The sequence below is a fragment of the Mercenaria mercenaria genome, chromosome 10 (genome assembly GCF_021730395.1).
Source record: "Mercenaria mercenaria strain notata chromosome 10, MADL_Memer_1, whole genome shotgun sequence".
In the NCBI taxonomy this organism is placed as follows: domain Eukaryota; kingdom Metazoa; phylum Mollusca; class Bivalvia; order Venerida; family Veneridae; genus Mercenaria; species Mercenaria mercenaria.
The window spans coordinates 2,135,096-2,151,469 of record NC_069370.1 but is presented as its reverse complement, the minus strand read 5'-3'; the positions used below and the strand labels follow the sequence as shown (position 1 = coordinate 2,151,469).

At 35.9% G+C, this 16,374-nt stretch overlaps 1 protein-coding gene across 1 annotated transcript in view; it reads left to right on the top strand.

Moving 5' to 3' along the window:
* The window catches only part of LOC128559747 (sushi, von Willebrand factor type A, EGF and pentraxin domain-containing protein 1-like), a 58,780-nt gene that overhangs the window by 15,266 nt on the left and 27,140 nt on the right, over positions 1-16,374 (top strand). Inside the window, exons 11-19 of the mRNA XM_053552121.1 lie at positions 2,329-2,505; positions 3,327-3,500; positions 4,315-4,491; positions 6,179-6,291; positions 7,141-7,205; positions 10,642-10,802; positions 11,118-11,232; positions 12,451-12,467; positions 14,399-14,575. Of these exons, the coding sequence (XP_053408096.1) occupies positions 2,329-2,505; positions 3,327-3,500; positions 4,315-4,491; positions 6,179-6,291; positions 7,141-7,205; positions 10,642-10,802; positions 11,118-11,232; positions 12,451-12,467; positions 14,399-14,575 (1,176 nt within the window). The remainder of the gene's footprint in view (positions 1-2,328; positions 2,506-3,326; positions 3,501-4,314; positions 4,492-6,178; positions 6,292-7,140; positions 7,206-10,641; positions 10,803-11,117; positions 11,233-12,450; positions 12,468-14,398; positions 14,576-16,374) is intronic.

Genomic DNA, 16,374 nt, shown 5'->3' with positions numbered 1-16,374 from the left:
GAGGAAAAATTTATTTCCTGTGATAGTTTGAGCAAAAATACTGTTTTCTATGATTTGAGCAAAGATACTTTGTCCTGAGATTTTTCTTACCTCTGGCAGGTGCTACTCACATAAAATATATAAATAAGTAGTCTGAAAATTCAGCCAAATATGGTAGATTACATAAACTTTAAATGCTGATGCTAATGGAAATAGTATTTTACTGACTGCATATTAATGTAAGGCCACACCAAATTGATGTCTTGTTCTTTGGATTTTTTTCAACAATATTTGGGGCGAGCGAATGAAAAAAAAAATTAAAATATTTTTTTTTTTAAATCATCATTTTTTGAAGCGAGCGAAGAGCGATGAAATGAAAAAAGAGTAAATAATCACTTGTGTCATATTTAACACCAGATCAAGTGTGTTTCTGTTCATAAGCCGGAAAAACAAATGTGTGTGAAGTAACATTCAGACAGCATTGTCTTTGGAGCATTGAATTTTTAATGTGTGATACATACAATAAAAAGTAAGAAATAAATCAGCGCTATTATTATTCTGAAATATCACTTAACAATTTTGTCTGCTCTTGACATTAGACCTCTTAACCCTGAAAGTGCTGGATAACATGTATCTATTACAAATGCAGATTATGCAGTACTCAACTGAACCTGCTAATCTGATGTGGTACTATTCGGTGCTAAGTGACTAACTGTCAGCAGGCTGGGTTCTACTGTCAGAAATCAAATGAAAATCCAGCACTTTGAAGGTTTAACTATACAAAGTATACAAAAACAAATGTTGACACTTTTGAGTGACATATAAGCAGATGTCTAGAATTCCTGATGTATTATCATGTATCATATTTAATATCACTCGAACCAAATAAAGAATGTTAAAACAATCAACAAAAACAAAAACCTGCGTTTGAGAAACACACATGCCTGGGTGGGTTTTACGTGGAAAGATTCATCTTATTGTAAAGCACAGCAGCCCAAAAAACTCTGTAAAACTTGCAGACATAGGGGGCTGCCATTTTGTTATGCCCGATTTTTAAAGCGACCGAATATTACAAAAATTTAATCGAATAAACTAATACATGTACTACCAAGGTCTTCTGTGTGGTAGGGAGACTACGTAGTCGAATCGGTGGCTGTGTCAGAGAACATGTTCTTCCGATGTTCTGATAAATTACATGCAAGGTGTGTTTAAACTTCGGAATTTCCTCCTTTTTTTTTTTCGTTCCTACTGATTTCGACCCAGCGCCAAAAATGTCAGGTGCGGGCGGTCAAAAAAAAAATTAAAATATTTTTTTTTCATTCCCCGTCAAATTGATGTGGGAAATCCGACGAACAGGTAATCAGTTTGGTGTGGCCTAAGTACAAGCTTCAGTTTGGATTTTATTAAAGTATCTGTTCCTTTAATATAGATATTAAACCGGTAGTAAGAATATTTATTATGTGACTGCTAGTCTATGGTTATACCCCCTTTTAAAGAAGAGAGGATATGTTGCTTTGCACTTGTCAGTAGTGTCGAATGGTAGCTTGGTCAGTCTGTCGGTAGTTTGTTTGTTTGTTTGTTTTGGGTTTAACGCCGTTTTTCAACAGTCTGTCGGTAGAGCAAATGGTAACATCCCAATAACTTGAGAACCACTTGACCCAGAACCTTCAGACTTGGTAGCATGATTGGGCATAAAGTAGATGACCCCTTTAGTTTTAGTGGTCTGTAAGTCAAAGGTCACAGGGGCTTGCCCAGTTACTTGAAAACCACTGGATCTAGAGCCTTCAAGCAGATGACCACTATAGTTTTTGGAGTCTGTAAATCAAAGGTCAAGATCACATGGGGCCTGATCCTTGAAAACAGTTTCCGTTAGCCACTTGACCCAGAACCTTAAAACATGGTAGCATGATTGGGCTTACAAAGTCAATAACCCCTATTGTTTTTGGGGTCATATGTCAAGGTCACAGGGGTCTTAACCTTGAAAACTGTTTCCGCTCAATACCTTGAGTACCCCTTGCCCAGAACCTTCAAACTTGATAGCATAATAAATTGGGCTTATGAAGTAGATGACTCCTATTTGATTTTGGGGTTAGTAGGTCAAGGTCATAGTGATCACAGGATGAATATAGGACAACCCATCATGGGGGACATATGTGTTTTGCAAACAGCTCTTTTATGTTATATAACTGATCTATATTCAATACATTTACTGGACTAAAAAGTCAAAGAAGTTAAAAACAAAACTGTGAAAATTAATTCCTGTTGTGTTATGTAATGGTTGGACCTCGGGCAGTAGTTTTGACTATTGACTGGCAAGTCATTCAATAAATCTATACTGTATAACTACAGACTGTGGGGATCTATCCAGACCAGATAATGGACTGGTTTCACTACCAGGAGGGACAACATATGGACAGACAGCTTTATTCTCCTGTCAGACTGGTTACCTGCCCACGGGACCAACAGAGCTACAATGCACGGAAGATGGTATCTGGAATGGTTCCCCACCTGCCTGTCAACATGCAGGTTAGATTAATTGTAGTCTTTGCGTATTTTCATCTTTTGGTTCACCACTTATTTCTTGAACATTTAAACTTCAGGACAGTAACTGGGAGAACTAATGAAGGATAATTCAGAAACTTTGACCTACACATAACATAGCTTAGTTATCAAGTTACTTGTTTTACAGATTTTATTAACTATCACAACAGCAATCTTTAAGTGTCATGTGGTGGCTGTAAAAAGTCTCCCTTTACTTGGATTCAGTGTTATATTTTCTGGTCCTTTTGTATCATGGAGTTCATTCAATACATTTGTAGTAGAGTTCCATTCAGTCTGGTGCTAGGGGGCGTGAGGAGTGTTGCACTTTCCATTATCTCACATGAACAGACTCCGTGAAATCAAGTTTACTTTTAACCTGATGTTAAGAGTTCTAAAGCTGTCCCTTTGAATAATTACATATAATAATACATGTATGGGATCATGGAGTCCATTCAGTTGATGTGTAAAAGAGTTCTGCTTAAGCCGGTGCCAGGGGGCGTGAGAGGTGTTGCATTTTTCATTACCTCGCATGAACAGACTCATTCAAACTGTGTCTGCTATTATTCTGCTTGGTTGCATTCTTTGCTTCCAAAGGATCTTTTTAAAGATTTTATTATGTAATTCTAGTGATGAAAAAAATGTCACTGAGTGATTACATTATACTCTAGGGATTCAACTTCTTTCAAGTAAAAATAAGTTTATTATACTTCTTCTGAATACAGACCCGTGTATCACTTACTTCTTAATAATACGAGCCAATGTATTGCCTAATTATGAATACAGACTGTTGTGATGATTTCTTGCAGATTGTGGAATTCTCAGTGACCCAATGAATGGTGGTGTGACTATAAGTGGGACGAAATTTGGGGCCTATGCCACCTATGTCTGTGATGCAGGGCACCAGATAACTGGTTCCCCTAGCAGACTGTGTCAGGAAGATGGAACATGGAGTGGTTCCTCACCCTCCTGTATAGTCAGAGGTAACGTTGCATTCTGTTCCCCACCCTCCTGTATAGTGAGAGGTAATGTTACATTCTATTACTGTAACTGGTTCCCCTAGCAAACTGTGTCAGGAAGATGGAACATGGAGTGGTTCCCCATCCTCCTGTATAGTCAGAGGTTCTGTTACATTCTATTACTGTTTAGGTCATCTGAATAAAGTGTTCTTTCAATTATCTTCACTAAACTAGTGGTCCATGACTGAGTTTACTGAAGTGGTTACAACATGTTCTTTTTTTTCTTCAAAATTTAGACAGTTCTTTCTTGAGAAAATTACTTTAAATAAAAAGGAAAAAAAAATGTTAGGGCAGGGCAGTAGTTATTACCATTATATACATTACCAGAGATAGTTACAAAAATGCCATGGAAAGTGGTTGTTACAGCAGCCTCCAGAATGATGGGTCCACAATGGGGCACTGTGCCTCATGCGCCATAATGGCCCTGGGTAACCATGGAGTGTTCTGATGTCATGTGGCAACATCTACATTAACTGTCTAATACATACAATTAACAATAACAGTAAGGTACGGGAGAGGGTGTTGAACATTAAGATGGCACTGTGGATTAAAATGTCCATACATGATACTTGTAAGTTTGTGATACCGAGATAAAAATGAATAGAAAGTATGTAGTAAAAAGGTCATATATACTAGTAATATGACTATGCCTGCTAACCATAAGTTTTGACTTCAGTACTAGGGATAATACCTAGGCTAAGTTGGAGTTACTGTAGCAAAATGAATGTGATAATTTTACTGTGTTTGACTTTTTGTTTACTCTGATTGGTTTATGTAGACTGTGGCCAGTTGACTGCACCAGCCAGAGGAAATGTGTCTGTACCATCTGGAACTACATATGGAAATATCGCTAAGTTCTCGTGCAACGAAAAATATGATTTAGTTGGATTATCAGCTGTAGTTTGTCGAGCGGATGGCACATGGAGTGCTCAACCACCAGTTTGTACACTTAAAGGTATGACTGACTATATTTCTTATTTTGCAAGATATACACATGCATATTATGCATTTTAATCTCCTATTGGTTTTTCACTTGAGGGGACTTGCCCCCCCACCACCCCGCCCCCAATCTCTGTATATTTAGGGTATCTAATTGGCTGGCACAGAATCTTTCCAAGAACAAAATATCTTTTTAAACTGTATGCAAAGATAAGTGACAATATGAATGTTCTTTATATAGTAGAATATGAATGTTCTTTTATATAGTAGAATATGAATGTTCTTTTATATAGTAGTGTTTAGTTATATTATAAAAAAATGGTTCTGATGACAGTAGAAATATGACAGAAAATAGATCTTGCAACAATTTATAAAGGTACAAGAGATTTTTTTTTCATGAAACCTGGATGGGTAGAGGGCTTTGTATAGAATATGAAACCAGTAGGATATGTTTATTGCTAGAAAATGATATTGTTCAAAGTGTGCATTTATTTAGGAAAATTAATTCAATGTCCACATTTTGTTGTTCCTTCCAGAATGGCTGTGTTATCTCATGTTTGAATGATTTTGTTTCTGAAGGAAATTTACTCAGATATGAATTATTTCATTGCTGAGGGATGTTAACTCTCACCTGGATTATTTCGTTGCTGAGGATGTTAACTCTCACCTGGATTATTTCGTTGCTGAGGGATGTTAACTCTCACCTGGATTATTTCGTTGCTGAGGGATGTTAACTCTCACCTGGGTTATTTCATTGCTGAGGGATGTTAACTCTCACCTGGATTATTTCTTGCTGAGGGATGTTAACTCTCACCTGGATTATTTCGTTGCTGAGGGATGTTAACTCTCACCTGGATTATTTCGTTGCTGAGGGATGTTAACTCTCACCTGGATTATTTCGTTGCTGAGGGATGTTAACTCTCACCTGGATTATTTCGTTGCTGAGGGATGTTAACTCTCACCTGGATTATTTCGTTGCTGAGGGATGTTAACTCTCACCTGGATTATTTCGTTGCTGAGGGATGTTAACTCTCACCTGGGTTATTTCATTGCTGAGGGATGTTAACTCTCACCTGGGTTATTTCATTGCTGAGGGATGTTAACTCTCACCTGGATTATTTCGTTGCTGAGGGATGTTAACTCTCACCTGGATTATTTCGTTGCTGAGGGATGTTAACTCTCACCTGGATTATTTCATTGCTGAGGGATGTTAACTCTCACCTGGGTTATTTTGTTGCTGAGGGATGTTAACTCTCACATGAATTATTTCATTGCTGAGGGATGTTAATTCTCACATGAATTATTTCTTTGCTGAGGGATGTTAATTCTCACATGAATTATTTCATTGCTGAGGGATGTTAACTCTCACATGAATTATTTCATTGATGAGGGATGTGCAATGAGGGATGTTAACTCTCACATGAATTATTTTATTGTTGAGGGATGTTAACTCACATGAATTATTTCATTGCTGAGGGAAGTTAACTCTCACATGAACTATTTCCTGTTATTTCCTGGATGAGGGAACTTGGCATATACATGAATTATTTCATTGCGTGGGGTGGGATGAGGGGAGTTACTTTGCACATGAATTATTTCATTGCTGGATGTTTAACCCATATATTGCTAAGGGAAGTGAATTTGTACATGAATGATTAATTTGCTAATGGAAGTGAACTCACACATGAATTCTTTTATTGCAGATGGACTGATTTCAAAAGACCTCACAATAAGGTTAAATATGACAGCACCTCCAGGCCTTACTCTCTCTAACCCATTTACTTACAATGCATACCAGTTGGAAGTTAAAACAGTGGTAATTTTGCATTTTGATTTCGTAACTTGGCAGATGTATTAATTTGAAATTACAGGCAAAGGAAGCAGACTGTTAAAGGTCATTAAGATGTCAGACATGAAAAACTCTATATTAAATAGTGAAATAGAGTCTTAGAGATGTTTTGTTTAAATTGCTTTTAAATTTTATGCAGATTACCTTTTTAAAAAGTACATTAAAGAAACATTAGATCATATCTTTGAACATACACTTAAAGATTCAAACCCGAAATAAGGAGTAATGTACTTATTGAATGCCTGGCCAGTCGGTAGTTAACACTATTTGCCAAATGACCAAGAGCTAATTGTTTTTACTATGGACTGGTAGCCATTCAGTAAGCGTTTTATTATATGACTTTAGAAATAAATTTCATTTTTAGCTTGACTGTTCAAAGAATAGGTAGATCTATACGACTAGCCCATGCATCGGCGCCCTCGTCTGTGTCCCAAAATTAGATAAGTTTTGTATGTAAGCTGGTATCTCAGTAACCACTTTTGGGAATGGATTGAAACTTCACACATTCATTCTCTGTGATAAACTGACATGCATTGCACAGGTCTCAGAATTCTGTTTTGCTTTTTTTGCAAAATTATGGCCCTTTTTCGACTTTGATATTCATTCATTTGACATTCATTTGACAAGGCTGTTGAATAGCCAAGCATTGCTGTCCTACGACATCTCTTGTTTGGTTTTCAGTCAATTTCGACTTTAGCCCAGCAAGCATATACTGAACTATAGACATGTCAATAGCACCAATTATACACTGGTGATTTATACATGGAGTTGTTTAGATAAAAAGAGATATGTGTAATAATTTCTCTTGTTTTACAGCTTACACAACACTATGGGACAATTATGAAAGATGGCATTGTGGATATCATCGTAAACTCACTTCAGTAAGTATAAGAGAGTTCATATAGGTGAGTGTAATAAACTTGTTGAAGCAAATATTAAAGAGTTACATTAAATATAGGTGAGCAAACCAAACTCACTGAATTATGTATTTGAAAGTTTTGATCAATGTAGATCAGCATTTTAAACTTTATTTGATATCATTATCAAATATTTTAAAGTTTAGTGGATAGTGTTTAAGAGCTTAAATAAATACAACCCTGAGTATGGGAAGTTGTAATTTTAGATGACAACCTCTTGTTCTTTGCTTTGGAAATGTTCTTTATTTGTTAAATATACAGTCGAAACTCGGCATCTCAAACTCTCTTACCTCGAAATTCCGCTTAAGTCCAAGAAATTTTCAATTCCCGTCAAATTTTCTTCTTTATATATCATTCCCTTAATGCAAAAAGGTACCATGAGCATATGAATAAAGAAGGCACTTGGTACTTTTTGCATTAAGGGGACAATATGTAATTCAACTTTGGTTACGTCAAAAGTTGACTTACCGAGACTCCGGATGTGTCGAAAGGGTTTTTCAGTCCTCTCAATATAATTCAAGTGCATTGTGAAATTGGTAAGTCGAAGCGAGAAAAATATGCAATAAAATATCACACATGTCATTGTGAATGTGGTTGGTTTTTAACACATATCCATGTTAATTGCCTAACCAGAAAGCCACATTGCTGACATATCAAAGCTGCGGCGATTATAAAAGTGAGATGATGTCATACTTGTTTGCACGTGCCATAATGGTAATTGTTTGATGTAAACTTTAGATTTCTTTAATTAGCAGTCATTTGTTTTTGAAACGTTATGAAAATTCCTTTTAATTTAAACTAATGAATTAATTAGTTTGAACAGTTGGGATCTTTAATAAGGATAAATTAGAGGTAATCGCGATGAGACTGTACAAAAATTAACTTGGGGGGAAAGCATCATTCACTCAAAATGTCAGATTGAAATGCTGTCAATCCTCCTGGAGGGAAACGTGGTACAAAAAGGAAGGTTGACTCAAAAACATTTGAGGTTAGTATCATTTTTATTCGTTGAAAAACTGAAAACTTTGATAAACAAACTGAATCGTATACGCGTAAAGTGCCGACAACGTATACAAGGCATCAAGGAAACAGTTTTTATTTTTAGCTCACCTATCACAAAGTGACAAGGTGAGCTTTTGTGATTGCGCAGCGTCTGTCGTCCGTCCGTGCGTCCATGCGTAAACTTTTGCTTGTGACCACTCTAGAGGTCACATTTTTCATTGGGTCTTTATGAAAATTGGTCTGAATGTTCACCTTGATGATATCTAGGTCAAGTTCGAAAGTGGTTCACGTGCCGTCAAAAACTAGGTCAGTAGGTCAAATAATGAAAAAACCTTGTGACCTCTCTAGAGGCCATATTTTTCATGGGATCTGTATGAAAGTTGGTCTGAATGTTTATCTTGATGATGTATAAGTCAAGTTTGAAACTGGGTCAACTGCGATCAAAAACTAGGTCAGTAGGTCTAAAAATAGAAAAACCTTGTGACCTCTCTAGAGGCCATATATTTCACAAGATCTTCATGGAAATTGGTGAGAATGTTCACCTTGATGATATCTAGGTCAAATTTGAAACTGGGTCACGTGCCATCAAAAACTAGGTCAGTAGGTCAAATAATAGAAAAACCTTGTGACCTCTCTAAAGGCCATATTTTTCATTGGATCTGTATGAAAATTGGTCTGAATGTTCATCTTGATGATATCTAGCTCAAGTTCGAAACTGGGTCACGTGCAGTCAAAAACTAGGTCAGTAGGTCTAAAAATAGAAAAACCGTGTGACCTCTCTAGAGGCCATACTTGTGAATGGATCTTCATAAAAACTAGTCAGAATGTTCATCTTGATGATGTCTAGATCAAGTTCGAAAGTGGGTCATGTGCCTTCAAAAAGTAGGTCAGTAGGTCAAATAATAGAAAAACCTTGTGACCTCTGTAGAGGCCGTATTTTTCATGGGATCTGTATGAAAGTTGGTCTGATTATTTAGCTTGATGATATATAGATCAAGCTTGAAACTGGGTCATCTGCAATCAAAAACTAGGTCAGTAGGTCTTAAAATAGAAAAACTTTGTGACCTCTCTAGAGGCCATACCCTTGAATGGATCTTCATGAAAATTGGTCAGAATGTTCACCTTGATGATATCTAGATCAAGTTTGAAACTGGGTCTCTTGTCTTCAAAATCTAGGTCAGTAGGTCAAATAATAAAAAAACCTTGTGACCTGTCTAGAGGCCATACTTTTCATGGGATCTGTATGAAAATTGGTCTGAATGTTCATCTTGATGATATCTAGGTTAAGTTTGAAACTGGGTCAACTGCGGTCAAAAACTAGGTCAGTAGGTCTGAAATTTGAAAAATCTTCTGACCTCTCTAGAGGCCATATTTTTCAATGGATCTTCATGAAAGTTGGTGAGAATGTTCACCTTGATGATATCTAGGTAAAGTTCAAAACAGGGTCATGTACCTTCGAAAACAAGGTCAATAGGTCAGATAATAGAAAAACCTTGTGACCTCTGTAAAGGCCATATTTTTGAATGGATCTTCATGAAAATTGGTCAGAATTTTTATCTTGATGATATCTAGGTCAAGTTCAAAACTGGGTCATATGAGCTCAAAAACTAGGTCACTAAGTCAAATAGTAGAAAAAACGACGTCATACTCAAAACTGGGTCATGTGGGAACAGGTGAGCGATTCAGGACCATCATGGTCCTCTTGTTTATTAACTCTTTTTGTAATGTGTGCTTATTTCGTCCATATAGTCCCTCCTCATAACTTGAATTCTGGTTATCTCGAAATAAAAAGCACGGTCCCTTGAAATTCGAGATACCGAGTTTCAACTGTATATACTGCTGAGCCGTGTAAATTTGTTTGAGCTATAGGTGGTTGGAGACAACTAGTTTTCCTCTTGCATCATAGATAATTGGATAGAAACTTACCACAGAAACATTTATAACCTTAAAAGATGTACTGTATTATCATTAAGGATATTAGTAAGGGAAAAGATGAAAACACTATTCAAATTCTAGAATGTTTACACAGTTTTATGCATGCTTATTAGAATGAATCATGCCCATACATCAAGTAGTATTTCGTCAAAGGTGTTGATTTATAACATCGTGATGAGTGAGTATTACTTAATTATAGACCAGAGTTACCTTTGCTGAATTGCCAATTTCTCAAGGTGAAATTTTTGAACTGATTGTCAGTTCAGATTTGACTGGTATGTTTTGTTGTTTGAACAAAGATGTACACTTAAATTATAATCAGAAAAACTGGAGGCAGGGTTCAAGAGTTTCAGCCATCTATGCTCAGCTGTACCTTACCTTCATTAGCATATTTCCTTTGTTATTCAGTGTGATGTTATTGAGAGCAAGTGTTACTTTTGTTAGATTTTCTATTTGTTTAAAGGTTGGGTAGTTTGATAGTTGACTACACAGTGGTTTTACAAGACAGTGAAGGAGCTGTGAAGGATTTTACTGAAGCGTCACTGAGACTTGCCCTGGGATCTACACTCGAGGTGTTCAACGAGAATCTTGGTGTGAACAGAATGACTGTGGATGACAGTTTAGGTAAGTTTTGGAATTGACTAAACTATCAAATGTAATAATTAGAATTATATAAACTCAATTAACAATAACACCATATAAATATAAAGAATGGCATTTCCTTGTTTACTGTTACTCTTGTACATAAACCTATTTAGAGCAGCAATCTTCAGGCAACAGATTTCATTTTTCCCACAGGTTTAGCGTAGTCTTAATCCTGCTGTAATTAGCTCAAATCTGTAAATTTCTGAAATGTTCTGTAGTTTGCTGAATTCTAATAAGTGTATTACTAATTGGAATGGACTTGATACCATGATTTCGTAATCTTTTATTTTACAGTGAACCTACTTTCATTGTCAGCGGAGGAACTAGCTTGTAGATTATTCCTTGAAATGTCCGGTCCATGTCAGACTGGATATATATGTACATTGGTTGCTAACAGTCCAGAATGTAGGTATGTATATGTACCTACACCAGATATACAGTCATATGACACTAGGTATCTCAAATTCCAAGAGACCAAGCCTTATGCTTTGAGATAAGTGGAACTCAACTTCAGAATGATACTTGGAACTGGTTTTTTTGTTTGCTAAATACATCTAATATACATTATGAGAGTAATAAGCAATTTGAAACATTTTTTTTTTATGCCCCCGAAGGTGGGCATATTAAAATCGCACTGTCCGTGCGTGCGTCCAGTAAATTCTTGTCCGGGCTGTAACCCTGCCATCCATAAAGGGATTTTGAAATAACTTGGCAGAAATGTTAACCATAATAAGACGATGTGTCTTGCACAAGACCTGGACCCCTAGCTCCAAGGTCAAGGTCACACTGAGAAGTCAAAGGTTAACAGGATCTTTTTTGTGTCCAGTTCATAACACTGCCATTCATCAAGGGATTTGAAAATAATTTGACACAAATGTTAACCATATTGAGAAGGTGTGCTGCGCTTATGACCCGGGTCTCTCAGGTCAAGGTCAAGGTCACAAAATAATTCATACCTAAACTATTCTGGTATATTTTGACAGCTCTTGTTTTCAATTTGATTTTATTCATTTCATGTTTTCAAATGTTTGATCTTACCTAAGTCAACAATTTCTTTGCATTGACGTTGTAATAAGTGAAACTTTGAGTGGAGGGACTTCAGATTCACTTTAATACATAGTGAAAATACCTGTTTTAAGAAGAAATTTTGATGAGTGAATTTGAGATATCAACTTTCAGCTGTACTTATTTCTTCCTATTCAATGTTTCTACTTCTTGACATAATCATATAGTATGTCAATTCTTTCCAGGAATTATTAGAAACCTTAGAGAAAGTCTTTGTACCACTAACAGAAAATTAGTGTTTGAAATTATTTTTTGTCCAGTGGCATTGCAGTATTTTTCAAATTATTGGGAAATTTATTTTGGTAAATCAACATTTACTTCCAGTCGTTTATTAACCCGGTAAGTCACATACTGTAGGCGGAGCTTAAATTTGTAAACAAAAAATAATTTCAAACACTAGACAGGTTAGTGTTTATTAGTAAGCATTTATCAAATTAAATTGGTCGTGCCAGACCAATTTAATTTGATAAATGTTTACTAATAAACACTAACCTATACTTGAAATGCATTGATCTTTATAGTTATTCAATAAGTTAACCTTATGTTCATGACAATATTTCAGACCAGATCCCAGTACAGGTAAATTTAACAGAAATTAAATTTATTGCTACTTTTAAAACTAATAGCATCATCATCTGTTTAAAATAATAATTGCACAAATTCATACACTATTTGTAATGATACATTAACCTGCAGCTTGCTTGCGGCAAGTGATTCTGCCTTTGTGACCAGCGCAGACCAAAATCAGCCTGCTCGTCTGTGCAGGCTGATCATTGTCTGCACTGTTTGCTACTCAATTAATTTTCAGTGAACACCCCTTTGATAAACAAGTGGTTCTGCCCAAATTGAATGAAGGACCAATCCATTTTAGAAATTTAGCAGGGTAAAGGTTAATTTTTGATCCACTTTTTCCATTTCAGTACTATTCTCTGAAATATAAAACAATGCCATCAGTATTAAACATCATTTTCTAAAGAAATCGGAGCTTTGTAATAGGATCTAAAATACCTTGCTTAATTTTGAATTTACTTCACAAAACAGTTTTGGTGGAGGATTTTCCATAGGAAATTTAGGCTAGTTTGGACATTAGAATTATAACCAAACATTTGGCATATTTGTTGATGGTTTGCTATAAAACTTTCAGGAAATGCTACTTTAATAGTGTAATAGCCTCTTTTCCTTAAAAAAATTGTAAAATAAAATTATGATTTTGCCGGATTTTTGCAAAAAAGAACAATTTTTGGCAATAATATTGACTTTCTTAAAAATATTCTAAAGATTGGAAAAGGTCCTACTACCACCCACAGAGATCTTTAGAAGATATCCATAATTATATTGTTTATATCAGAATTTTTAAATTTTAAAGCTGTAATATGCAAAAAAACTGTTACTTGTCAGGTAGATCAAACAGTATATATTGGTTACAAACATTTAACATTTCCACATCCCTTGTTTGTGTTACTGTCACAATTCAGCTATTAATTCTGCTTAAAGAATATTATCATATACTTCACTTAAATTGTTGTTTGTTCATTTAGATAGATTTCATGTAACACCGCTGATTTTTAAGCATTGCCAATCCCTATTGCTGCATTTGGAATCTTTGTAGTTTTTAGCTCTTCAGTGACTATTTTACACAAGATGATATAATAATGCCATTATGAGCAGGCTTATCTGTAGTACAGGCATTGTAATGTTGTACTTCCTATACAAATGACTGATTCTGTTTTTATTAAACCTGAGTTATTAGATTGGGGTATGTCGTTGGTCGGGCGGGCGGGCGGCGGCGGCGTCAAACTGGTGTTTCTGGTCAATAACTTTTGTTTCGGTAAAGATATTTGAATAAAACTTGGTATGTATGTAGCTTATATCAAGACAAAGGCTGGGATTGATTTTGGGGTTTCTGGGGTCAAGGTCAAGGTCACTGTTACTTAAAATAGAAAAAGGGTTTCCGGTCAATAACTTAGGAATGAGTTATCTTGATGAAACTTGGTGTATAGAAAACTTATAAAAAGTTGTAGCTTGGGATTGATTTTGGGGTTTCTGGGATCAAGGTCAAGGTCATTGTTACTAAAAATAGGGTTAGGGTTAGGTTAGGGTTAGGGTTAGGGTTGTGCTTTAAACTGGTGCACTGTGATTCAGTATACTTTTTTATTCTTATGTTGTAGCTTGGGATTGATTTTGGGGTTTCTGGGATCAAGGTCAAGGTCATTGTTACTAAAAATAGGGTTAGGGTTAGGGTTGTGCTTTAAAGTTAGGGTTAGGGTTAGGGTTGTGCTTTAAAGTGGTGCACTGTGATTCAGTATACTTTTTTATTCTTATGAAAAGTGTTGAAAACCTGGTTTCGTGGCATTGCCGCATTTCTTGTTCTTGCAAATAAAATAAGACAAATTCTGGATTCAGAAATATAAAGTCTTAGCCTGTCTCTAAAAGATTTGTCTGGAAAAAGCTTATCAAACCATTAATGTTTTATTTAACTTTAAATCTCACTTGTTGTTATCAATTTCTAGATTGTGGGATTCCAGCCAATCCATCCAACGGGGCAGTAGATTACTCCCGTGGTACACTGTTTGGAGATACAGTTATATACACGTGTAACTCTGGTTATACATTAGTAGGTCATAATACACGTACATGTCAGGGCGGCGGGAACTGGGCACCTGATGCCCCTACATGTTCTCTTACAGGTAAATCATTATTAGTGTTGTATCTTGTCTAAAGTGACATTGATTGCAGAACTGAAGAAAATAGTTATGTCTCCCCCATAGGTGGGGGAGACATATTGTTTTTGCATTCCCAGTCTGTCCCTCTGTCCATTCATCCGCATTAAGCTTGTCAACCTTTCACAGGTCAAACTGCTGGCCGGATTTCAATGAAACTTCACAGGAGTGATCAGAACCAACCCTAGTTATGCATATCGCTGGCACATTCCGCTTCGCTGTACAAAATGGCCGCCAATTGACTTTCGACTGCATACCAACAAACATGCCCTCTTCAATCCTTAGAATACATGGGGAGGAGAAATATTTTTTTGTGACAAAAACACCTTCTAGTTAGCTCGACTTTTCGAAGAAAAAGTAGAGCTATTGCACTTGCCCCAGTGTCGGCGTCATGGTCGCCATTGGTTAAAGTTTTTGATAAAGTCAAATATCTCTATTACTATCAAAGCTATTGACTTGAAACTTAAAATACTTATTTACTATCAAAGTCTACACCAGGAGAAACAATCACTGTAACTCTGATTTGAATTTTGACAGAATGTTGCCCGTTTTTAGCTCGACTATTCGAAGAACAGCCTAGCTATTCTACTCACCCTGGCGTCGGCGTCACACCTTGGTTAAGCTTTTGCATGCAAGTACATACACCTACCATTTAAAGGCATATAGCTTTGAAACTTATTTTTTCTTTTTCTAGGTCAATTACCAACCTCCCTGGGTCAAGTTCTATAACTCTGACATGTATTTTGAGCAAATTATGCCCACTTTTAGACTTAGAAAATTCTGGTTAAAGTTTTACATGCAAGTTACTATCTCCAAAACTAATGCAGATATTGAATTGAAACTTCACATGTGTCTTCAGGGTTATAAAACTAGTTGATAGCAGCAAGTCCCATAACTCTGACCTTCATTTTGGCCAAATTATGCCCCCTTTTGGACTTAGAAAATTCTGGTTAAAGTTTTGCGTGCAAATACATACAGCTATTACTAAAAGGCATATAGATTTGAAACTTATTTTTTCTTTTTCTAGGTCAATTACCAACCTCACTGGGTCAAGTCCCATAACTCTGACATGTATTTTGGGTAAATTATGCCCCCTTTTGGACTTAGAAAATTCTGGTTAAGGTTTTACATGCAAGTAACTATCTCCAAAACTAATGCAGATATTGAATTGTAACTTGACATGTGTCTTCGGGGTTATAAAACTACATGATAGCAGCAAGTCCCATAACTCTGATATGCATTTTGGTCAGATTATGTCCCTTTTTGAATTTAAAACTTGTTTGATATTTAACATTTTGGGTAATATTTTCCTGCTTCTGGGACAATATTTCGAATAGTCGAGCTTGGCTGTCTTACGGACAGCTCTTGTTAACTTAGAATTTTTGTTAAAGTTTTTAATAAAGTCAAATATCTCTGTTACTATCAAAGCTATTGACTTGAACTTAAAAAAAATACTTATTTACCATCAAAGTCTACACCAGGGGAAACAATCCCCATTACTCTGATTTGAATTTTGACAGAATTATGCCCCTTTTTAACTAAGATTTTTTTTGTTAAAATTTTTGATAAAGTCAAATACCTCTGTTACTTTTAAAGCTTTTGACTTGAAACTTAAAATAGTTATTTACTATCAAAGTATACACCAGGAGAAACAATCCCCATTACTCTGTTTGAATTTTGACAGAGTTACGTCCCTTTTTAACTTGGATTTTTTTTTACTGGCAAAGCTCTAATTCAGTCAAGCACTGAGAAAAGTCGAGCGCGCT